Raw genomic sequence first — 26585 nt, forward strand, 5'->3', positions numbered from 1 at the left:
ATTACACAGATTGTAGGTGAAACATCTCTGGAAACGTCCATCATCCAAAGCTTATGGGTGTAAATCTGGGATTTGTTTGACGAAGACGAAGAGACTATCATAGATCGAAACATCTTAAAGCATTTGTACAACGCTAATCTCCTCCATCGCAATAGGTGGGCATGGCCTCGCACCCTTCTGACTGGCCAATTATGGGCGAGCTGCGTTTCTTCAACTCCACACCGCCGGTGCGTCATCCTTTTACAACCGGCAAACGGGCCAAGCGTAGCGGCGCGTGAAAGGGATCTCAGCGGACCGAAAGTAATACAGCGATGACAGTAAGACCTGCTCAGGCGATTAAGAGTGAAACACTGAGCTTTTAAACTAAGACGAACCTGGACTGGATTTGAGCCACGCGATTGTCTCCATACATACGCTAATAATGAACGCATGACTGTGTGCACTCCACTCAGACTCAAGACATTTTAATGAAGGGACGTCGCTCTCCTCACTGTTCATGGCATAATGATTCATCGAGGACTTCTCCACCCTTGACCTCCTTAATAGAAAGTAAAGATGCAACTTTTCAGAGCGCTTATTATCAATCACAGCGTGGTCGCATCCTAGATATCATCTGTTGCTGCAGCCGCTTTAATTAAAAGCCCGAGCAGATCACAAAGCTCTTCAAACCACTGAGTGCATTTAATCTGGACAGACTGCTGCCGTGAATGTGCTTGGTGGATTCCATTAACAGCTCATATTGTCATTTTATCAGGGAAAATGGAATGTCTAATTTTGTATAATCGAAGATCGTTTCTACTTGTCGGTTTCTGAGAGCTGTCAATTCGAGATGCCGTGTTTCTTCGTTTGCCGGTTCACTGTTCTCACACTGAAGTAGACATTTCGGATCGGGTGACGGATAGTGTGGACGCCGCGGAGTCACGCTTTCAACGAATTTAGTACTGTGGAGGATGATGGTGGAGGAAGAGGAGCTGGATACGCGTGCACTTGACCTGGATGCGGACTTGGAGCCGCGCAGCCGCCCGCGCTCGTGCACCTGGCCGCCGCCGTGTCCCGAGGACTTCCCCACGGCATCAGAGCTCAGTGGAGCTCCTTGTCCACTGATAAAGACAGAAGCCGAGATCGGGCCGCCGTGTAGATCAGGGCGGAAGAGTGTGAACCCCGCCGAGGTGAAGCGCGAAGCCGGAGTCGCGCCGTTGCCGTGTCTAAGCGGCGCTGCGCTCGATGTCGCCGGGCAGCTGCGCAAAGCCAAGTCCTCAAGACGCAACGCATGGGGGAACCTGTCATACGCGGACCTGATCACCCGCGCCATTGAGAGCACGCCCGAGAAAAGGCTCACCCTGTCGCAGATATACGATTGGATGGTTCGATACGTACCTTATTTCAAAGATAAAGGAGACAGCAACAGCTCGGCTGGATGGAAGGTAAGACGCACGCGCGCTTGTACGCAGAATTACTATTCTGCACCCATAACACCGTTTTATTGACAATTTAATTATTTTTGCATTCTAACTTTATGGCTTGCTTATCTGTATTGTATTTATAGATATGCAAGCCACATTACGGACTCTCTTAGTCTATAGAGAGAGTAATTTTTTATAGAGTACTCCATTATTAGATCATAGAGCACTGGAAGTTTGGTTGTATCCTCTTGAGCATTTCTTGAGTCCAAATATTTTGTAATTTTAATACCTGGAGCAAATGGTGCCAAAAGTGCTTGGAACAACTGCGGTTGTATGCTCAATTTATTGTGTGGTATCATTACCAGTCATTTCTATATCCGCACATAACACTGCCCTATCTAAACACATTTGAGTAATTATTTCATAAATTGTAAATTTAATTTATAGCATCAGATCACTTTTAGAAAACATATTCTATTTAGAAATCAAATCTTCTCAACAATAGAAAATTAAAAGTAGACTTTTTATTTAGTTTCAGAGGTCTAGTTCCAGATCAAAATGTACACTAACTATTATTAGGCCTACTATTATTCTTTATTACAAGATATCAAATTAAATAATATACGATAGAAAGCATCTTAATAAGCAGAACACTAAGAATTCATTCAAGTCATTAAATAAACATCGAAAAAAAAAATCAACTTCCACATTTGCAGTGTGCACAGTGAAACACCCCTTTACACTATCATTAAATAGTTTAATTACACCATCATCTAGTTGCTTAGCTAGTCTGCAACTTCTTTGGGATTTATTCAAATAGATTTGCATTAATAAGCTTGTTTCTAATCCCATCATTAATTTCTTTATCACACATAGTATTCTGTACTTTTGAACATCACATATATCCAAATGGTTTCATTGCCAGTTTGTATGGAACGAAGATTCGATTAAGGAAGATAAGTGATAAATGAGCCGTGGGACATTCTACAGAACACCTGACTACTCCAGATACTTAGGACACTCATGCACGGTATCCCTAAGGTGGGCCAGAATTGCTCATCTAGGTTTCAGCTATATTGCAACTTAGTCATTCTGACAAGGTTCTGTCTGTTCACCATTTATTAAGATCACTGCTGATAATACAAAGCTTTTGGTGTAAAATATAAAGATATGATTTTAGCTGGGTGTTACTTTCCAATAAGCATGCTATTTGTTCAATTACTTTAGTTGACACATTCATTTACAGTGAGACCAGACTTAGATTTAGTCAATTTACTCACTGTCAGTAGTGATTGTGTCAGTAGGTTTTGAAAATGTCCACTGATGGGAGACAAATTCACACTGAAGCCCCAACCATGACCACAGCTCGGTGGGTCACCGCTATGTGGGCTGTGGGGAAAAAAAGAACTGTGCATAATTCCAAACCCATAAGCTTTCAATTCATAGTTTCCCTTGGCCTAGGTACCTGGGCTTCATGCAAGGTTATTTAGTTTAAACAAAATGTACTGGGGTGTGTCTACAGGTGTCTGAGCTCCATTATCTTTTCCTTGTGACAGGACACTGTGCTAGTCAACCACAGAGTGGACTTCATATCTTTAGCACTACTGTCCCAGTGCAGGCTTGCATAAGGGTAAATTAAGGGGTTTACCACAAGGACTTTTAGTCTACTACTGCAGCAGTTTTTAGAGCTTGTCCAGACATAGCCTTAGCCCAGGTAATGAAGGTGATTAGACATGCTTTTAATAGCACACTTGTGCTCAGTTATAGACATGACCCTGTTTCTGATAAAAAAAAAATATCAATAGTGTTTCAAAAATATACCATAAACACAACCATATAGACCGCTTAGTGTAGGGACTTTTCAAACTGACATTTCCTAAGTAGTGCTGACTAAAACATTCCCATTTTGTGCCGAGTACCTCACTGGTGATTTATCAGTGATAATCTGTCTTAGTTAAATAGCAACAAATTACTCCCTGAACGCTTTCTATTGCAGCTTATGTATGATTAGCACTTGAGAGGCAGAGGAACACATTCACTATAAGAAGAACACTTCAAAAATGTATTTAAATGCAGCATACAAATAGCAGTATAATAAGACATTCTGAGGAACAGAAAGTCTAATAAGGTTCTATATCATTTTATTTCATAGTGTTGAACCGCAGAGAGTTTCTGTGCAAAAAAACCTGAAAAACAAGAGTGTTAAATAATTTCAATATGCAGCTTGACCTATGTCCCTGTGCTCTGGTTCAGGAGGTCAGGTGTATTTTTCCATGTAAGTAAGTAATCATAACTCATTAGATTTGCATGTTGCATGATTTGTTTGTTTGTTTGTTTTACCTTTACTCAGTTTAAGACATTGCAAACCTAAAGATTAACAAAGCTCTCGAAACCCAAAAGTGGCTCTCTGGAATTCCTGAGATTTGATCCAAGAACCCTTGGATCACTGGTACAGAACCATAACCACTGAGCCATTACTATTCTGTTGTGAAGTGTAATTAAGTTGACCATGTGGTGGTTGAATCCTACTGACAGTGCTGAGAAAGTGTGTAGGGGGATCCTCTGATCAGTGTGACAGCATGTCATCGCTGCATATTATGTAGCGCTCAGATGTTTTGTTTTTTTTGTGTACAAGGGCATGGCTTAAGGAAACTATTTAAAAGAAACACACTTCATCTTGATTTTTGTGGATATCTGTGAGAATACAAGTGTCAGATTAGCTAATTGCTTTTGCTGCAGTATACTGTGATTTTTTATTTTTTTTTTGCAAATATTTAAAATTATTTCCTTAAGTATTTAGTGTGTGTGTGTCTCTGTGTGTGTCTGTGTGTGTGCAAGAGAGACAGAAGGGGGAGAGAGCAAGTGATGGAGTGTATGAGTGTCTGACCGCTGGTGTTCTGGTGCCAGGGGATTGCAAGTCAGGTCAGAGCGTGTGCCAAGCAGTCAGTCATACGCTCTAATCTGAAGTGACGAGAGCGTTATTTATAACGTGTCTTTAGGTACGAGCACAGGCCAGCAGGGCAAAGGGTCAGCACCCTGCCATTGCATGCAGACTGTCAAAATGAGAGCAAGTCAGTCTGTGAGATGGGAAAGACTGTGAGTAAAGAAGGAAACACTGAAACACTGAGGGCAATAGGAAGACTAAATAAAGACTAAATAAATAAAGATTAAATATTCTAATAGTTTCATTATTAATAGAACAGTATGTATTAATTAGTGCTGTATGATTCTAAATAAATCACATTTCAGAAAGACATGATCCATATAAATGTATGGTATCCGTTATTGTTTTTCCGAACCCGAAGTCCATGCTTTTATGGTGTAGTATTTACGAGCCATATAAAACACAGTCCTTATAAATGGACTCATAGCACTGTGAAGTGGTTACACTGTGTGCACAAGTGAAACTATAAGGACTGGAGCTCACTTTTTAAGGTCAGGAATCAAAGATAAAAGATAGAAAGTAACCCGAGGTGTTATCCATATTTTATTGCTGTTAGCAAGCAGATCTGATAGATGATGAAGATGAAGCAACATAGTAAAAAACAGAAATATATTTTCTGGTGAGTGCAATTACACTGCGATTATGTCATCTATTGAGGTGACATACAGTACCATGCTCAAAGGGGAACATCAGTGGCTGCACTGGACTCATGACACATAGCCTTTGGCTTCACATGGCTTCTCACTTGTCTTCAAAGCCACACATGGTGCACAGATTACACAGGATGTTGCAGAGCCAGACCAGAACTCAGCTCAAATCCCTGTTCTCTGTAGTCATAGAATATTACAGTTACTCATGCATATTTCATTTGTGAGTAATATGATAGATTAGTGAAGACTACATTAGTCTGTGCAGATGCACCATTTTCTGGTTAGGCTAAACTTATTAGTTTTAATTACTTAAACATTTTAAATATAGTTGTGAACACTAATACATACTGTGAAGAAGGTGATTCAATATCAGAATCTCCAGTTGATAGATTAGGAAATGCTCTTGTATCCTGAAACAGTTTGATTGCTGCTTTTTACAACTACTTCTTCCTTGATTTTTAAAATGAAATAGGATGTGTACTGTGAAGTGCCTCTTCAATGAAGTGTGTTTTTTCTGGCTCTTTGGATTAGACTGATGCACCAGGACTTTATGAGCACAAAGTGGACAGAGCAGCACATGTCCACACTAAACTTAGAGTGCAGCCATACGATTAACTCGAAGATGGAAAGCAGGCAGGCAGGACTGCCTTTTGGAGTGGGTGCTTAAGTTGGAATGACTGATTTGGCCATAGTTGTCTTTGTTCACTTGCTGTATATGAAGTGTTATAATGTGTAAGGAGAATAAAATGCATTGTGTGCAAATTCCAAGAGATCAACAAACAGAAGAATGTGTGGGCACGTGCCAACCAGATGGTTGTACACCGACCCCTGAGGTACATCGGACCCACAGAGCCACAGAGCCAAGTATAGGCCTTGACTGCAGCTTGCCTTTTAGCACCTAACATTATTTTCCCAGCTCTGCCGTTTTCCCTGCTCACGTGCAGAAAGGAGTCTGTGAGCAGTCATAGAGAGGAAATTATGTAGTGATTCAGAATAGTTTGAAAAGATCTGTCCGTTTAGCCATCAGTCAGACCATGATGATTCCATATATCTTATAAAAAGGCCATGTGCTCGTCACCTTCTGACATCAGTAAACTTTTAAAACGCATTCTATGGCCAGGTGCCATAAAGAGGTCAGGAAATGTCTTCAACTGGATAAAAACCAAGAACAAACTGTTCTGCCTACGAAAGTGGATGATTTCAATAAAGTTTTTTTATATGCTCCTTAGTATATGTTCGTCGTACATAAGATTAGACTAGATCTGAGTGCAATATTAGGATTAGAATAAAGTATGAATTAAGAAATCTAAAGAAAAGTATTATGTGTACCTATGAATAACAAGCAGACACAATACATATCTTGTCTCTTTGACAAGTTCACAATAGTATTTGTGAACTATTGAAATGTTTTTGCAGTTCCTATCTCTCTAATTTTTTTTACATTTCACACTGTGGGTCTTGATTTTGTTTGTGTGTGGGCATTCATGGATCTAAAATTCTGTTGTAGCGTGTGTGTGTGTGTGTGTGTGTGTGTGTGTGTGCTGTACACATTTGTCAGTCCATTGGGTATGTCCTATTACCTACTTTGTGTGAGTGAATGTGTGTGTGTTGTGCATATTTGTCAGTCCATTGGTTATGTTGTATTACCTACCTTCCTGTTTGTGTGTGTGTGTGTGAGAGAGAGAGCGAGAGAGAGAAAGAGAGAGATAGCGAGAGGCATGTGTGTGTATGTGTGTGCACTTGCATTCAAGTGAATGTCTATGTGTTTGTGAGTTTGTGTGTGTGCGCATGTTCATGTGTGTTGATGGGCTCAGTGGGAGACTGGGTCCTGGGGGAATAACTCTCGTTAATAATTCAGACGAGGCTCATTATCAAGGCAGTGCAGATTTCTCCCTGATTTCACCTTAATTGCAGGCAGCCTGCTCCACTCAGGCAGTCTGTAGTCACGCTGTGCTCTCTCACTTTCTCTCCTTCGCTCTTTCTTGCTCTATCTCACTCTCTCTCTACCTCTTTCTCATTGAACACACTCAAATTTATATACATATATGCAGATTTGGAATGAAAGCCAAAGAGGATAAAATGAACAGTGTTGTCTCTAATTGGAGGGTATCTATATTATTCTACATTCAAATAAAGATCATAGCCCCTTTAATGCATAATGACCATTATGATGTCATATGTAATTAACAAATTAACATAAAACAAAATGGCTATGTTTAGTAATTGGTTGTATTTCTGATCAATAACTGCCTGAGATCTGTGACCCATGGGAGTGACCAGATGCTTAGTATCTTTTCAGGTGATGCTTTTCCAGACTTGTTGCAGTTCTTGACTAGTTTCTGAGTTTTGTAACATTAGGTCTTGTCTTAACACACACACACACACACACACACACACACACGCACATATATTATGGCACATTTACACAATTTCTCCCATTACTAGATCAATGTATATTAAAACACATGCAGTACTCAATTACTGAACAGTTAAGGTGCTTTTATACACTGGTGGATTCAACCCGCTGTTGCCGTTGGCAGTCACAAGTGAGACATTTTTTTGCAATCATAGATACCTGCCACCATTGTTTATCCATGTATCTGATTTTTCAGCCTCATGATAGTCTACAGTATATTTTGCATAGAGTAAACAGTGCTGCTTAAATCTTTATTCAATCTTTTGTTTGTGCTCATGGAAATGAACTAATGATACATTGACAAACTACTTACCAAATAAATGATTGAGCAGCCAGTTGTCTTCGACGATTGATAATGATTCCAACAAATTTCATTGCAGCACACCTTTAGCCATATAAATCAAATCTGATGTGTGCATATGTTAAAATATATGATTTGCATATACAGTACATATATGTAGAAAAGTTGACCTGCTTTCTATAGTGAAGTGAAGAGTGAAGGCATTTTGCACTATGGGGAATTTAATGCTTCAGCATATGCACCTTATCTACTAGCTTAAGCATGTGTGTGGTGGCCTGTGAAAACACTTCACATGGAAAATATTGACCTTTTCATTTAATATGTAGTTTTAAATTAAAGGTTCTCTAAGACTGAAATTTAATGTTTATTACAAAAATTAGAAGGGGGAAAAAAATTCAATCCATTAAATGTCACAAACATTCATTAGCTGTATCTAGAAGTATCTGGCGTAATATATGTTCGTTTGAGTCATTTTAGTAAAATACAATTAACTATTTGATTGATGTGCTGTGTATGTGGACACTAGCCTACAAAATTTGCAACCAAACATTTAAATATTTAGCTTATGACAAAGTGATAAAAATAGTTATTTTGACTTAATTTCTTACATTAATTCAAAAGCTACATATAGCAGGTTTTCCCACATTGCCCCACATATGTAACATGTATATTTCTGTGTAATCAAAACATGTTCCTTCTTACAGATTCTTCTGTCCTTTTACAGAGACAAAATGATGGAATGACTCCCATTTTTTCTTCCCAGACATCCACAATATGCTAATCAGCCCAACTACTCATGTAGTTGTGAAATTACATGCCATGTTAATCCACAATATTTATAATCCTCGACATTCCTGGGTCAAAGCTTGCACAAGCTGCAGTGCTGCCATGAGTAAGTAAAAGTGCATACCAAGTTCAGCCACAAGTGTTGAGATTCTAGCAAAGTTCATATTCCATACACAACATTATTGAGCTTCTCTATGCCCATTACTAGCTAGGTTCTAATTATCAACATGTTAGTACTCCCATGAACTCTCATATATCAGTGAAAGAATGTGGAAATCTGAGAAAGTGTGAAATGATCGTAGCAGCTTGACAGCAGGCTTTTGGGAGAGCGCTGAGATGTGTGGATTGATTCAGACCCAGCGACATGGCTTTCGCTCGTAGGCTGCTGCTGAGTGCTGATTGATGGCTATTAATGTGTCTTGTGAGGAACCTGAGGTGATTTATGCCTTAGAGAGTGCCATATCTCACGCTGCTCTCCTTTTCAGCTGAAGCATACTGACAGGCTTAGGAAGGCTAGGCATACTCTCCAAGGTGAAGTGGAGCTCTCCTATGTTATGTGAAGCTATGAGCCAGGATACATATAAATACCTGAACTGAAGCACTAATCAAGGATCAGATGATTCTGTCTGTTCAGGCATCATTCATTATGTGCTCAGTAGCTTAACTGAAGCAGTAATAGTGCATCAGTTCAGATCCTGTACTCCAGTTGCAGGAATGGGAGAGGAATATGAAGTGTGACATCTCAATGCCAGTGTCTACAGTAGAGGGCAGACCAAGGGAGGGCATGCTGGCTGTGGCTGCTTACCCTTGTCATCTGCTGAGTCTGTGTATGTGTTAGTCTTTCTACTGTTTAAAAGATAATATGTGGAAGGGCACAAGGACTATTGGATAATCCTGGACCTGTTGATTAAAAAAACAGGCTCTGTGTGCTTGCTGTACAAATTCAGATTTGCAACACTGTGTTAAGTATGCATATAACTATAAATAGTTGGTTAGGATCACATTTAGTGTAACCAAAATAGAGTGTCTGGTTCAAATGTCTGGTCCACAAACTATTCTCTTTCTTGGCCAGCTAGTACAAGTGTTTGGTAACTATTCAGTTAACTTTTTCAAATGATTGCTTCAGGGTGGCAATGTGTTAAAGAAAAAAACAAACAAACAAAAAACTACTCAACACAAGACCCCACATATCTATAGCTCGATTTGGTGACTTCTGGAAAATTGCCCACAGCATCAACACCCCCCCAAAATGGTATTTCTTAAGTCTGCACTATTCTGTGCAGCAAGCAGTTTGATTTTGTTTTATGGATGTGTAGGAGCAAAATTTAGCAGGACTAGTGGGTTGTGGATGTGGCATGTGGTCAGACTTTGGTAAGGGAGTATAGTAGGAGCCAATGTCAGACCTATTATGAGCGGGACAGCTTTTGGCGTAGGAGGTGTAATGCACTGGAAATGACTCAACTGTGGTTTCACTGTTTTACAGCGTTTGCTTCTTATGGATTTCAACGCGGTCACTAGGTAGCAGAAGTGTGTTGCTTAGGCAGTAGGTCACTATTTGGCTTGGGTGATGGTGGAGTTATTGAGGGGATGTTGCAGTGAGTCAGATGGCTGAGACGTGGCAGTCCTAGGTGGATTTGTGTGTCAGTGTGGATGAAAGTAGGTCAGGATCAGAGCATATGTTTAATATTCTGACCATGTGAAGGACGGCAGATAGCCTGTCATGAACCCAGCTGGTTTTCTCTATCTCTATTCATCCCTCTGTTCCCTCTCTCCCTCACACTTGTAGTCCCCTGTGTTTTTTCTCCTCACACTTTTCAGTCTCCCAATCTTCATCTTTGTGTTTGTTTCCACCTCTTGTTTAACATTCCTCTCACTATTTCTGTGCACTCTAAGAATCTATAAATCCCTGACTCATCCATCTTCTTCATTCCCTCCAGTTCTCACTCTGTTTCTCTCAGTCTCACTCCACTGCTTTCTGTGTCTTCTTACTGTCTGCTAGTTAGTGTGCAAACTTGAGACCCCTGCACCTACTGTGTTATGGCTGTCTCACTATGCCTACACCTCTTTTCATGAGCGACACTTATGGGCAGCTCCTGACAGAGTGCAAAGTCTTCAGTGCTCTCTCTCTCTCTCTCTCTCTCTCTCTCTCTCTCTCTCTCTCTCTCTCTCTCTCTCTCTCTCTCTCTCTCTCCCCCTCTCTCTCCCCACCTGAGACTCACCTCAGTTTATGTCTAGATGGGGTTTGCTGGTGACCTGGTAGAGCACAGTGACAGAGAGCTGCCATGTGTTGCAGGCTCTGGGATTCTGGCTGCAGCCTGCTAGTGGCCTCAGGTTTTTCAGTGATTGAGAAAGGTCAGGGATGGGGTCAGCTCAACCGCCATTCTGCCAGCATGTGACTGCTGCTTTGGAGCAGGGTTCTAGCCTAGGCTTCAACATTGCTCCCACTACTTTTTGCCTGCTGAGTGAAAAGTAATAAAAGGAGAGGGATGTGGATAGAGTTGCAGGTGCGGTAGACAGAGGGAAATAGCACTCTTTAAATCAAGTGTATATCCATTAACACACACACACACACACACACACACACACACACACACACACACACACACACACACACACACACACACACACACACACACACACACACACACACACACACATTATGGCACATCTACACACTTGCTCCCATCAGGCACTCACTCACTGGCTGAAATGTGCATGGTTTCTTCACCAGACAGCTAGATTGCTAAGCTTCTGGTATAAATCAATAATTAGATGAATGCAATAACAGCTCATAAAAGGAAGGCCTCTCGATTATGGACAAAATAGGTGATTGGCATGAAGTGATGGAGCTGTAAGGAAGAGTGGTATTTTGGGAACAGACAGTCTCCATTATGTAAGGAAGACCATTGCTTAAGAGTGGCAGCATACATTTGTCCAATGTTAATATATTTTTTCTAAGAAATCAGGTTGGTGAAGTCAACCTGCAATTCAAACAAAGTCTGTTTCCAAAACAAAAAGACTGATAAATAGCTCCTAGGCTAAAGGCTTGTGAAATGGTGAGTTTTCAGATAGGAGGATCATTTAATTGTGTGCTTGCTTTTTGTGGTTGTGTGTGTTTTTTCTTAAGTATGTATGAGCAAGATAAGAAATCATGATGGCATATAGATTATATGGCATGGGATATGGACAAGGGTACTATTGTACTGACATGATCAAGGAATAATTCACATGATGTTAATGTGTGTCTAAAAAGGTACTTTAGTTTCTTGTCTGGTATTTCCTAGGTCATCTGATGCTAATGAATCTGAAAGGAATATTCATGCATGTTTTTTTTTCTCTAACATTTCTTCCTTAACTTGATCACTCATCATCTGAGCCCCCAGTGTATTGTACTTCTATCATTAGTCATTGTTTATACCTTCCTATAGTACTGTGTCAGATCACACACAAATTATGTTATTTTTCTATATTTAGCATAGTCAGGGAAGGTGAGACAAAAGTAGTTTTTACAGAAGACAAGATGTGTGTTTTGGAATGTCTTCTCAAAGAGAGTCAAGGGTTATGAGTTAGAAGAGAAAATATGGCAAAGATGAAAAGGCAGAGAAAAGTGCCGTAAAGAGAGGGAGGGAGACAGAGGGAGAAGAGGAGAATCACAAGAAGCTGTGATTTGGTGTAAGCTCAGACTGGTGATATATGACAGGATAAAGGGATGAAGAGAAATGGGTGGTGGAGACAGGCTAGTATAAAGCGAAAGGGGAGGAGAGTGATGATTGCGTGACTGAGAGGAAAGTGCATAGCTCTGTGTGTAATGCTCTCAAGTTGGATATTAAGAGGAGCTTGCCTCCTCTCCAGTCTCTCTTTCTCTCTCTCCCTCTCAATCTCTCTTTGTATGTGTCTCCCCCCTTTTCTCTCTCCCTCTACCCCTCTGTGCTTCCTATCCATCTGCACTAATGATCCACACTCCCTGCCACACGGCCAGGCTGAGTGATGCCCACTGACAGTATCACTCATGCAGAAACATTGCAGTCACTGGCCAGGAAATGTTTCTTACACACACACAGTGTCAAAATGCAAACATATTGACCAATTCCCCAGATCCTCAATGACAATACTGTATTAAGGGCTGTTGCTGCAATACTGTTATACAGCAACACATTAGACGAGGTGATTTAATTTTAAGCCAATGCAAGTCCATAGAGAGAAGCATCTATGAACAGTTATATTTAAACATTTAGATTATGTTCACAAAGATTTATATGTTCATTAGATATACTTAATCACAGATTCCATGTAAAAGTACATACAATTTCCCAATCTGTTTTTATTCGATCACAATAATCAGCACTGCCAATTACATAAAAATGGTATACAATCATATAGTTCTCATGTACACTTATGTGAGAATACTTTTACAGGTACATATAAATTTCAAATTTAAAGGCAAGAGAAGCAGCACTAAACAGTAAACTGGACTGTAAATTAACATAGACAGCGAATTTGCTATCCTTTGTCTGAGCTCTCACATAAAATGAGATACGCATTGTCAGATCTTTACCTGTGAAAAGTGCTTAATAGTTTCGTTATGACAGTGGTTCTTAGATCAAAATGCTACATCAAAATGCTACTCTCCATCCAGATAAAGTTTAATATTTTTGTAGTTAGTTATGTAACTTATTAACTAATTCCATGGTTTATGCAAAATTAAGTAACATTTCTCGAATGTGTCCACATATGTAACAACACATTTCAGTAATTGATAATCTTTAATTCAAACTCTATAATGCTGTGAGTGCAGTTAATGACAAAATCAAGTGTATATTTTCTGTAATAGACAGGCTATTCAAGAATCCTTGAAAAGACGCGATCCACTGTGTCAATGAATTATTACATTATGATATGATCTCTTAACCTTAAAAAGTTTAAGGTTTTACGACGGATGCCCTTTCTGATGCAACCCTCCCATTTTATCTGCGCTCGGCTCTGGCACTAAGAGATAACTCTTCCGTGGCTGGGTTAGCGCTCTTCCCGGGAATCGAATCCGGGCTGCGGCAATAACAGCATGGGATCCTGCCACTAGATCACTTGGGGGCTAAAATAATTTTATAATATAAACAATAAAATTAAGCCTCTAAGTAAGCCTCTGTTTGGTATTGATCATGAATTACATTTGGCAGACTTTCTTATCCTTGCAACTTCCATTTTTCACATTTATACAGCTGAGTAGCTGATGGTTAAGGGTCTTACTCAAAGGGCCCTATAGACCCAGTTTGGTGATGTTGGGATTTGAACTCAACCATCTGAATCAGCAGTCTAAGGTCACACAGAAATATATTAACACCAGTGTTACCTGCACATAATTTACATGTACAGCTCTGACCCGATCAATTTCGGTAGCATGCCTTAAAACATCAGTTCTTATGATGTTATTCATCTTGCTTGTTGATGTACATTTTTAACCAATAGGTGGTATTGGCCTCCACGTGTTCCCTGTCTGTGGCTCAGCAAGACTCTTGGTTCCTGCTGAACTGCATGACAGTTAAGGAGATAAGCAGAAGCAGATAAGCAGAACCCTAGGTTGTGGCAACCCTTGTCTCCAGCAAGAGTGTAATTGTGTGAGTATGCATGGAATGTGTGTGTATACCGCACAACCTTTGGCCTATGTGTCCTAATCCTGCTTTGGCCTGTATGCTAATTTGGGGTGCTCAATAGAGATAAAATAATCCATGTTCACATGCTTCATATGCATATTCACAATCCAGAGCTGTCCATCCTTAACACATGTCCCAGCTCTGTTGATGCCCTTGTCTGCACAGTTAGGACCAGATGTATCAGAGGCCTCCTACGCGTGGCTCAGTTTGCTTCTGGGAAATTGGATGTATGTCATTCTTTGCTAAGCTTCCTTTAGACTCTCTTTTTTGTGCCATCTGTCAAACTGTGCCATGCATAGTGAATGTTATATGCACTATATTGTAAAAGAAAATGTAATCACAGAGAACACAATGTTAGACATTAGATCACTTTTGATGATGGTTCAAACGACAAAAGGTACTCACCATATAAATGTTTTAAATACACAACTGCACAAATAAAGTGTAGTGGTACAATAATTGAAGAGGTGTTTTATTGACAACTCTAATCTTTTTGATGTTCATTTGTACAACTGAAGAACCTTTATAGAGCCAGCTTTCAGAATCATACTTTGTAGAGACACCTGAAGCACCTCATAAACTTAATTTGCAAACTTAGAATTAGTTGTCAGTTTAACATTTGGACTTGTATCATAATCTTTTTTATTAATATGATAACCCTTACTAGTACATACATTTGCAAAACAGATTTCTGCATTCTATAATCTCTTTTAGACTGTCAATTTGTTTGTCAATTTGTTGGAGGGAGATGTTGATGCTACATTAGTACAGTAGCATCAAGCAAGATGTCATGAATTGACTTTAACGTGCGCAAAAACAGAAAACAACAAAAAAAAAATATAGCTGCTCTGTGTAGATGCTCTTCACCGTAAATCATCAATACAAAACCTTCCCTAACTGGTCATCAGACAGCTCATGACATTGTATTAATGGCATGTATTAATGGTTTATATGTTAGCAGAAGTAATCTATGAAGACTAACAGAACTCTACGACAGAATCTTGTGTCTCCAAGAGTGTTGATTCACTTCAATTACATGCTGTGTCCTTGTCTTTCATGAAATATAAAAGTGCTGAGTATATTTTACAAGTTTCATAAGTGCCTTCCGACCTTCACAGATAAAGGTCAGGGACAGTGTTCAGGAAACTGTAGAAAAACTGATGTAAACCAGATGTCCTTTTGTACATACTGCAAAATAAACAGTTAGAACTAATTTAGAAACACGAATACAGTATGCTAGTTTGTGGTGGAGGCAGGAGAGGAAGGGTTGGGGGATAAGTGTGCATTCACTGACAGGACTAAAGACTGTCCTTATTAAGATTTCAGGAGACTGTAAAAGGTCGGAGCATGCCCCAACATCCATATTCCACCCTCTGAAAGCACCGTCCAAAACTCTTTTACCTCTCCATCAGGCGCTCCTGTGGGGCCATTAGCCATTCACGTGCCCTCTCATTAGAGCAAGAGTTTTACTTAAGCCATTGGACTCAGCAGTCTGCGGCCACAGCACACATTAATATTTTAGTAGCTCCTGTTGAGGAGCTGAGAGCCAGTTGCCCCTTTTGGAGTATAGAGCATCTACTCACTTATCCTCTTTTTCTCTTACTCACTATTGTTCCTTTACCATCTTCCATCTCTGTCCTCAATATCATGCAAGCCCCTTTTTACTGGTCCCACACTCTTTTGACCCTCTTCCTTTTCCCATTCTCTACATTTTTCCACTCCCACCAAAAGACTCTAACTTGAAGTACCTTAATGGAGCTTTTTTGTGTCTATGGCTAAAGAGGAGTATCTCTTCATTTTCCTCTTTTTTATCTTTAAAGAGAATAATTGCTTCTTTCCTTCCTCTGTATCCCATCTACAACCCTATCTATCCACTTTTATATCTTTCCTTCAGCCTACACTAACCCTGAAACCAGCTTGTAATCTGAAATTTTATCTGATCACTGTGATTTAACAGCCTGAATGTCATTATCATCATAGGCTGATTGGGTTACGACTATTGAGTGTTTTCAGAATATGAGATTTATCAATGAGACCAAACTGTCAAAATTACATAGGCAATGAAAGAGTAATCACACTACTGATACACTAGTTTGATTTTAGTGCGATACTGATTTTTAATGGTTTTAGTGAGGTTATTGCACAGAAAGGAAAGCACAAGTAGTTACTGCAGGTGTGTTGGTGATCAGATGGTTCTGTACTAGAGTTTGAAGATGTTCTCTAAAGCCCATGTCTATTCATGAGTTTTAGCAGCTACTGTAAAGAAACCCTTCTTGAATCTGGTTGTTTTAGAACTGTGTTTTGTAGCGTCCACCATAAGGAAGTTCAAATAAAAACCATATATTAGTTCTTATAATGGCATTGTCATGGATCACTTAGAAGAGTCCTGTTTCAAGAGGCATAGGAATGGAAAATGCTTGAAGTACTGTTCAGAGAGTACTGCTCTGTCTTTCGCCGTAATGTTTATGAAAAAATAAAAAACAACAGCTTATTCAAGACATTACTACAGTGTCTGAATCTAAAACCAGCAATTGATATTGATGTGAGGATTCCATATTTATCAGTTGGTATTTGCTTTTTTGCTTAATCATTCAATCAAATATTTGACCGATCTAACCTAAAGATTTGTTTGCTGCTAAATGTAGTTATTAATAAGAACAATTTTTGCTCAGATACTCCCTTGAATGTTAATATATACGGTATATTGTTATAGATGGTAAATTCTTTATGTAGTTGAAAATTCACTATATCTTTTTATTCATTACCCCCCTTGTCCTAAACTCCCCTGATCTGCCTCCCTTCCCCCAAATTCCCCCATGTCACTCCCTTGGGGAGGGATAGTTGGCTGGGAGAGAACTGGCTGCTATGGCAACAAGAGCCCTCCCTTTCCCATGGGTCTCCTTAGCAACTGGTCGCTTGGTACTTCTGTTTTAAGAGTGCCCCGTGTGCCAGGCTTGTGTGTGCATGTATATGTTGAGCATGTTGCACGAGGTTGCTGCTCACCAATGCATGACTTGGTCATCAGTTGCATGTGTGAGCTTGCCTGTGTGCTGTTCCTTAAGCTCTTAGGCTTCTTTTATTTCTAAGGAGGTGATTTTGAAAGCAGTCAAGGCTGCCTGCCTTGTCATCAGAAGTCAGTCAGCAGAATGAATTGCATGCACATATTCATAAGGGCTTGAGTTAATCTAGCTACCTAAGACTTTGACTACAGATTGAAGGTGCATGAGTGTGTGTAAGTTTAGGGGTGTGTGTAGGGTGGGGTTGGGGGTGGGGTGGGGGTGGGATGGGGGTGGCGGTTGCGCAAGTGTCTGATTGCAGTATATTCCCAAGCTCTGAAACTGAAACAATTAAATCAGTGATTGTATAAATTTTGCATGCTGAACACATGTCTTGCAAATGAGTTTCCTGCTCTGTTGAAATTAAATTAAACCCAGAGAATGATCTGTATTAAAGTCTGATCAGAGGTGTGTGCTGACCTTTAGAATGTGGGAAATGAAATTCTTATGACTATGAATGAGATTATGATGAGAAAGAAGAAAAAAGGCTGCCTGCATTTGTCCTATTGTTACTTGTCCAATTTTTTTGTTGTATGGAAGATGAAGGTTATAATATAATCAAATCCTTGCACACTGCCTGTGGGCTATTAAACAGACCATCCTTACACACAAACACATACACAGAGCTGTGCACTGATGCTTACTTACAGCCTTCCCTTGTAAAATCCTGCCGTTAAAATCTGTTCAAAAATGTGCACGACTTAACAAGGTATATGGCAAGCACTGTGGAAAATGTGAGTCGAGTTCACAAAGAAGGTGTGTGGGCGTGTGTATGTGTGTGTGCACAAGGTTGGAGCAATCAAGAGCTCCCACAGGTGTACCACTCCTGCACCTGTTGTGTGAATACTCCCTGGGGGGTAGAGGGAAGGTCTGGCGTGATCTGGCAGACCAGTGCTGGAAAAGCTGCCCTCATTCTGCGCTCGTGACGCACTCCCAGCTGCTTTTGACTCGGCAAGAAGATGCGTGGATCCCAGGTCGCTCCTTGGCCTGTTCTATAGATAAAGCATGGCAACTCTTGTGCTGGGTGGGGGATTTTCCGATTCCCTGTCCAGCTCTCAGATGCTCTGCTAAGCTGGCACTGCTATTTTTATCCACTCAGCCCACGCAGGCCTGTATCCACACCCAGCCACCCGCCATCCACCCAGCCTGCAGGAAACACAGCCTGGGCAATGCAATTATCACACAGTCAGACAGGAATCACCCACCAACCCCATTACCCTCGCAGCAGAATGGCTGTCAGGTTCTGGCCACAGAGATGGCAGACGTGCTTCTCCATGTTCGTTTATGAGTTTTTGAGGGGTATTGTGCTATTTCCAGAGGATGTGCTTGTATGTACATATATTTGAGAAACATTCCTTTTATGTTTTCCTAATCCACATATTAATATATATATTAATAGTAAATAGTCAATTATTTTTGACAGATCAACTAAACTACTTAATCTCTTGGTGATTGGATCCCTGTTTTCATAGTCTGTGTATTTTGTGTTGTAGGTTGAACAGTAGGTTAAAATTCGTTTTTTTCTTCTCTTACTGTGCTCCATGAGCTGAGGTCTGGAATTTTTTGCTCCTTTAGAATCCCCCTCCCTGTGAGAAATGTGTGAACACATTTACCCCCCAGTTTCCATTAAACTGTGTGCCTCTGCATTCTTTATTTTCCTTCAAAGGGACAAGCCCAGCCGTGACATCAATCACAGGATGTGAATATTTATCCGCTGCTAATTTCCATCAATAGCCTAGAGACGGGCTTTGCTGACAAAACTCATTCCTGTGCCGAACAAAACCTCTTGTATCAAGTTGCCCCCCATCATCGTCTTTGCTGTTAAAAGAAAACATTTCACAGTAAATGCAGTTAATACTACCCCCTCTCTCTCTCTCTCTCTCTCTCTCTCTCTCTCTCTCTCTCTCTCTCTCTCTCTCTCTCTCACACACACACACACACACACACACACACACACACACACACACACACACACACACACACACACACACACACGGTGCTTATCAAACTAATGGGGTGTATAGAGAGACAGTATGCAATGGCTGCTGACATATGAAATGGATTAATAATGACTGGTTGAAGATTCCTGGTCTTTTTCTGGCAGATGCTGCTCTGTGTGTTATGGTATAGCATTTTTCTTTTGTGTGGTAATATTATCTGAACAGGATGAGTTGTTTCTTTGTTACAAGCTTCTGCCTCAATCTCATCAAGCTGTTCTTTTAGTTGTGATTATACACCCAGCAAGTTGGGCCTAAATAGTTTGACCTGTTTCATGGGCCCACTTAAGTTAACAGTGGGAGGCAGCAGATTGAAGCGGGAGGGAGAAGTATTTGTGGAAAGAAACTCCATTGTGTTACTTAGATGGTTCTCACAGTGGGCCCCAAGCTGTACCCTCAAACTCCCACCCTGTCCCCCACACAGCTGTCCTCTATGCCCGTCTGAAAAGGGCCGAGTGCCCACCTAGGAGCAGTGGTATAGGGGCAGATGGCACACAGCCAAGCTTGTGAACTAGGCTCTGTCACAGATCTCATGCAAAGATTCATTCTGTCTGATCATCACTAGAAGTTTCATACTGGCTATGGGTAAATACAAGCAAGGGAAGAGGTGACTGTATTTCCTTTCATACCAAAATCCTCATTTGTATGGATTGGATTTCACTGCCCTGCATTGTTTAAACAGTTATTTCTATTTCACCCTTGTTAGCTAAAGATGAACCTGGATTATTTGGATCAGGTGTGTTAGAGGAACCTTTAAATAGTGGGCCTCTTTCAGGACAGCCATTGAAACCTCTTCTATCTCGTTGTCATGGTGTTTCCTGATGATTATTTTGTGTTGACCCTGAGCTCTCAAGAACTGGATTTCTTTTTCAAATTGGTTGAATCATTTCTCAGTGTTGATGCTCTCATTCTGAATATTAGATTGAAACTGGGTAGGAGTGTAGCATTGAGCAGGAATCGATTTGAATAGGGTTACATAATGGGTGAAAAGGAGGACAAAAGGAAGACAGGGAGAGATTAATTCTCTGTACTAATAATGGGCACAAAGCAAGGCTTCTTGAAACAGGAAGTCTGGACCTTTGGCTATAAGTATATGCATGCTTTTGGAAAAGCTCATTTAGTGCCAAGGCCACCTGTGCTTTGGAAAAAAGTGCAAACTTGTCAGAATGGGAGGTTAGTAGGTCTTAAGATCTTAATCTTAGGACAAAGAAGACTCGGGTGAGAAGGTATGGAGGTTGAAGCTGTATCATTAATAGAACTATCAGGATTGTAGTCCCTAATGAGAGCCGAGTTCAGACAGTTTTATAAAGGGGCAATTGGGATGTTAAACTTTTTTTTTCAGTTGATCAAGAGCTGTCCTCGAGTCTCTTTGTTTCATGATTTTGTTGTCAGTCATTTGTGTATCATTGGTGTATGCAAAATGGTGTGTGTCTGTGTGCAGTTAATTAACAGTGTCTGAAAGTGTTCTATTTGGTGGGAAAGGAGGTGTAGGTTCTGATTTTACAGCCCTTTACATAGGCTCGGAGCTCTCTTCAAATAGTAGTATACAGCATCACAGCTACTTAGCTTACAGCTGCTCCCTAGGGATGTAAGTGGAATATGTGGGCCTTTATAAAGATTGAGTGAATTCTTGTTTAATTTATATATACATATACATACTCCCAGATAGGTGGATCCTACTGTTAGGGCTGGGATGAAAAAAATGTATGCCCTGCTACCTTTGTGACTCCAGCCTTTTGCAGAGAAGAAATTACAATGTGGCGATCTGGTGACAGACACATTTGTTTCATCCCTGCCCTAACAGTAGGATTTACGTATCTGGGAGTGCCCATGAGTCAACGAGGATTAAACTATGATTGTCTGGGATTATGTGGAATGGAGCAGGGATTAGTACTGATTGCCAGTTTCTGGGGAGTGAGAGGTCTGGGACAGGGCCCAAACAGACATATAATAATAATAATAATAATAATAATAATAATAATATTCTCTGTTCTGTTGATGAGCATCATCATCATCATCATCATCATCATCATCATCAGTATAATAGAAGCATCATCATCGTCGTCATCATCATTCTCCTCCTCCTAGATGAACTTAGGCAGAGAAGAAAGAACTGAGAATTATTTTGAGTTCAGATGTGCTGAAGTCAAAGAATATTAATTCATACAATGTGGACATGGTATTAGCATAATTTTGATAGACTATTGGAAACAGTGACAGAGTAATGACATATTTTGACTTTCTTGTTGATGATATTCTGAACATACCCAGCAAGTCCTACCACTGCCCTGTTGGCTTGATGAAAGGCTGTGGGGAGCTCAGCTGCAGCTTCAAAAAGCAACTCTTTCCACCTCCCTCCTCATAAGCAAACCCCACAATACAGATTTGTGCTTTATTTTGTGCTCACGTTTACCCTGTTGCCATGGTTACCCTCCTCAGTTGGAGGTGCTACCTTGAGGAGCCATTCTTCGTTCACCTGATAGGAAATGCTGATTTTTTTTTCTTTTACGTTTTAGGTATTTTCATTTAACAACACCTTCATTGTAGATGCATACTTGATCATATATATACATTAAAATAAAAATAAAATAAAATCAGGAAACATATTGTATAAAATATAAAGACATATTCTAAATTATTTTAATGTAATCACTCATTCACTTAATAAGAAGAACACATTTGATGTGTGTTTCTGGCTATGCACACTAAATTATGAAACTATATTTGTTACCTCATTTCCCAAGAAACAAATAGATAGTCTGTGTAAGAAATTATTAGTAATTAAGATTATTTTGAAGCACAACTTAACCAATGGTTGATAGTCCACTAGTTTTATATGGCAGGTTATTTATGTCAGATTTGTGCAATAAATGCATCATCAAAATATTGACAATGAATCTTTCACAAGACACACTAGAAAAGTCTTCGCAGGGTAGTTCATATGGATGTTTTGTTATATGCCTATATCTAACAAATAAAAATATAGTACATTTTATCAATTTTTTCAATACATGCATGCAAATAAATCTTTATAAATGCACTGCAGCAATTATGTTTAATTTTATGATTATTTAGTAATTATATTATTTATTAGATATAATAGATCAGTGATTTAGATTAGTACAATAGATTTTAGTACTAATTAAAGTTTAAGACTAAAGACTAGAAACGACTCAAATTTCTTATCTTGCAGCTCAGATACTGAGTGACATGACTTGCACTTGGGAAAGTGACTTGTCTGCATATTCATTTCTATGACACTATGGATTAAGAATTAATAAAAGAGAATGTTGTTACTTGATTGACTACTATGTGAGTGAGCAAGGATCCCCTTTATAGGTTAGAGGAGTAGAGACAGGGTGAGATGCTGAAAAACAAATAGAACCAATTGTGGGAGACTGATTTGTCTGACTTCATTATTTGCATTCACCACTGGCTAAACTCAACATATTTTTTTCTCAGACTGGGAGAGGAGGCTGGCAATAGGCCAGACTGGCACAAGCTTCAAACACAACCCAAGCCAACACACTGAACCATGGATTAGCTGACATCCACACCAGTCTGAGGGAGGAATCCCCTAGTCACAGATAAAACACAGTCAATAAACAGAATACATGTCAGCTAGTCATCAATAGCTACACCAAAATGAATCTAAGCAATGAACACTTTCCTGTCTGCTTCTATGAAAGCATGATTAAAAAAAAACAAAAAACGATTGAAAAATCATAATTTTCCATTTAAGCTGTTAATAGTCTATCCTTTCTTTTTTTTGTCTTTTCAAATACAGAACTCCATACGCCACAATCTGTCACTTCACACCCGCTTCATCAGGGTGCAGAATGAAGGCACAGGGAAGAGCTCCTGGTGGATGCTGAATCCAGAAGGGAGTAAGGCTGGGAAAGCTCCCCGGCGACGGGCCGTCTCCATGGACAGCAGCACCAAGTACCTGAAGTGCAAAGGCCGGGTAAACCGCAAGAAGGTGGTAGGCAGAGCAGTGGTTGGTACAGTGGGGCAGGGATTTCATGGCTCCCCAGAGCAGACTAGTCCAACAGGGAAACCTGTCACAGGAGCAACAGGTGTTGGGGAGGAGTTTGAGGCATGGACTGATCTGCACTCTCGGACTAGCTCTGCAGCCTCCACACTAAGTCTGTCACCCATTATGGCAGGGGAGGAGTTAGAAAACCCAGAGGATGGTAGGTTGTCCTGCTCTACTTCCCCACACATCTATCCCAGTCCCTCCAGCACTCGCTCACCTGTGGCACATTGCCCACCTGTGGAACTGCCACAGCTAGCGGACCTCACCGGAGCCATCAGCTTAGAAGAAGGTTACCACCACCAACAGCCCCCATGTCACAAGCGTCCTCCCTACCACTACAGCAGTGGGTCAAAAGTTCAGGGCTCCTACAGTAGCCCAGCCTATGGACAAGCTGGCATGAGCATGCTGTGCCACCAAACACCATTGCAGACCATCCAGGAAAATAAGGCCTCAAGCTTTTCTGGCAACATGCAGACTTACTCAGGCACAAACACCTTGCAGAGTCTACTTACTGGCTCACAGTACTGTGCTAAGGACATGATACTTGGCCAGGAGCATGAGCCCATGATAGTTCCTTCCAGCAGCAGAGTGGGCAACTGTCATAACTCTGGCCACACACACAATGGCACACATGATCATAACCCTGCTCATAGCCACAACAGCACCCACAGTCTCAACCAATCACACAGCCACAGCTCTGGTTCAAGCATAGCCAATAACCCCACTCATAGCCATAGTATGAATCACACCATGAGCCACAGCCTGGGCCAGAACCATCAGACTCAAAGCCATGCTGTTCATGCTCAACCCATCAGTGGCCACATGCAGTCATACAGCCATAAAACCCCATATCTGTACAGCCCTCCAGCCCATGCACACCTACCTGCCTCAACCACACTGCCACCAAACCCTGCTGGCATGCAGGGCATCTCTCAGGACTCCTGCCACCTAGCCACTGCACCACACCCTCACCCCCGGTACAGTGCCACATACCCAGGCCCACACCAGCAGGCAATGGCTGATGGACCATACCATCAAGCTCAGGGATTGGGGGGGGTAGGCAGTGGTTACCAAGGGTACCACCACCCCCATCACGGCTACCCTCATGAGCGGTTACCAGCAGACCTAGATCTGGACATTTTCCATGGCAGCCTGGACTGTGATGTTGAGTCTGTTCTCCTCCATGACATGTTGGACTCAACAGAGGAGATGGATTTTAATTTTGACTGTTCTATGGCACAAGGAATGGGTGTTGGGATGGGCATGGGCATGAGCATGGGGCTCACAGGCCCACAACAGAGCCACAGTAACCAGAGTTGGGTGCCTGGCTAATGTACCATGCTTTCCTACGGACAATATAAGAGATCAAACTACCTTTAGGCCTGCTTACAGCGGGACGCACCGCTTCCTTTCCAGGGAGATGCACTGTGCGTGACAAAAATTAAAAACCATAGTTTCTAAGTTCTGACTTACTCAGCCTGCTCATCTCTGTGTTTTTTTTTCCTGAAATGGCCCTCTGTTAGACTCTTTCTGCTTAACATTAACCCTTTGCTCTTGCCGAATGAACCGTGATGACAATCTCAACTGTGTTACCCAACATTGCCTTTTTCTCCAGTCAAATCTAAATGCTTGAGCACTTTAACTGCGTAAAACAAATCCATTTCTTACTCTCACAATGGTGAGTTAGCACCTGGATGGCAGGAGCTGTGGCTGGCTTTTTTATACCCTTATGGGGCCAGTATGCAGACAAATTAAACAGAATTAAATTAAACTGAAAAATCCAAAAATTTCAGCAGGGTACAAATTCTGACAGTCACATTTCTGAACGACCTTATTAACATTACTTCTTTTGGAATAAAAACATGAAGGCAGCGATTCCTGCTTTCTCCCCCTCTTTCTCCATCTAATTCTCTCAGCGAGAGATGATGTTAGAACTCACTCACCTTCTTTTCTCACTGATAGGTTCAGCTCCCCTGCCAGCCTAGACTGGCCCATCATCCTTCATTGGCCCATTAACGGCTTGATTGAAATTCAGTGTCTTGTTTTTAATCTCCAAAGTGATGCTGCAGTGATGCATCATTATTGCAGATTGAATACACCCCCCTTACATCACTAGACCTCTCTTCCATCTCTCACATATGTTGAGTGATGGGCATGATTAACACAGTCATCCAGCACACAGCGAGTCAGTAGAACTGTCTGTTTGTCCGGAATAGGACACACACTCACACAGAAAATTATTTGTAATAGAAAGAGCAAGGCATTAGTTATTATTTTCGTTTATGAAATTGTTAGAATCCCATTATGGCAGTTTGGTCTCTCTTGTGCATTGCAAAAATGGGAAGTGTTGTATTGTAATTCCATGTGATGTTTAATTTTGAGGTGCTATGAGATAGACATACATTCATTTTTTAGCATTATTTTGATTTCCTATGTCCGTAATCAAAGATTCAAAAGACAAAAAAAAAAATCAGGTAAACCTCAACATAGCCTAGGATTTTGCCTTATTTTATGTGTAAAAAATGGAAATGGAAAACATTAAAATGGAAAAGGGCTTGCAGTGATTTGTGGCAGTGGATATGTCAGTGAAAGGACCATTCTCTCTATAATGACTCCTCTTTTCCTCTCTCCTTCTGTGTGTGTGTGTGTGTGTGTGTGTGTGTGTGTGTGTGTGTGTGTGTGTGTGTGTGTGTGTGTGATCTCTATAGCTACAGTCCCATGCTCCTTCTAAACTTGCTCCTTTCCTCCTTAAGCACGGCTGTGCTCCATAAAGCAGCCGGGAGGGAAATGGGGCGCGTCATTATGGCAAAAGGTCAAGGATAACTTACTCCATCAACCCTTGCACTCAAATAAAGCTACTCAGCTGGCACGGTTTTGTGACGCTAATCCATGACCCAGTGGGATATCCTCAGTACAGTTTTTGTTATCATTATTTAATGTTTGCCCCAGTCCTCTGATATGTCAGACTGCACACTGCTTTCTCTGCTTTGCCTATTAACCATAATCTTGTGCAAGCTGTCACTGCAGTACCAGCCACCTTGACTCATCAGACATGCTTAAAAGAAGCCGTGTTAATGCAGATATCAGAATAGTAAGCTCTAATATTAAATATTTAATATATAATGTTATTGTATGGAAGTGAGGACTAACTACATGTGTCTACTTTCTTCATTTTGTGTGTTTAAAGAATTTCTCTTTCTTTTACTGTTCCATGACGTTTATTTTGTATAAATATATAAATATATATATATATTGAGAATATTGTATTATAAGTTTTTAAGATGAAAAAGGATATCTCTTTCATTGTTTCTTTTTTAAGAGAATGTATCTCATCATTTGGTGACTGAC

General features: G+C 40.6%; 1 protein-coding gene across 1 annotated transcript; it reads left to right on the forward strand.

The window, feature by feature from the left end:
- The first annotated feature begins 12 nt into the window (after positions 1 to 12).
- On the forward strand, positions 13 to 26446 carry foxo6a (forkhead box O6 a). The gene is made up of 2 exons (XM_027148938.2): positions 13 to 1424; positions 22989 to 26446. Exons 1-2 carry the CDS (start codon positions 951 to 953, stop codon positions 24567 to 24569), a joined length of 2055 nt encoding a protein of 684 aa, XP_027004739.1. The 5' UTR covers positions 13 to 950; the 3' UTR covers positions 24570 to 26446.
- The last annotated feature ends 139 nt before the right edge of the window (positions 26447 to 26585 follow it).

The sequence above is a fragment of the Tachysurus fulvidraco genome, chromosome 3, assembly GCF_022655615.1.
Source record: "Tachysurus fulvidraco isolate hzauxx_2018 chromosome 3, HZAU_PFXX_2.0, whole genome shotgun sequence".
In the NCBI taxonomy this organism is placed as follows: Eukaryota; Metazoa; Chordata; class Actinopteri; order Siluriformes; family Bagridae; genus Tachysurus; species Tachysurus fulvidraco.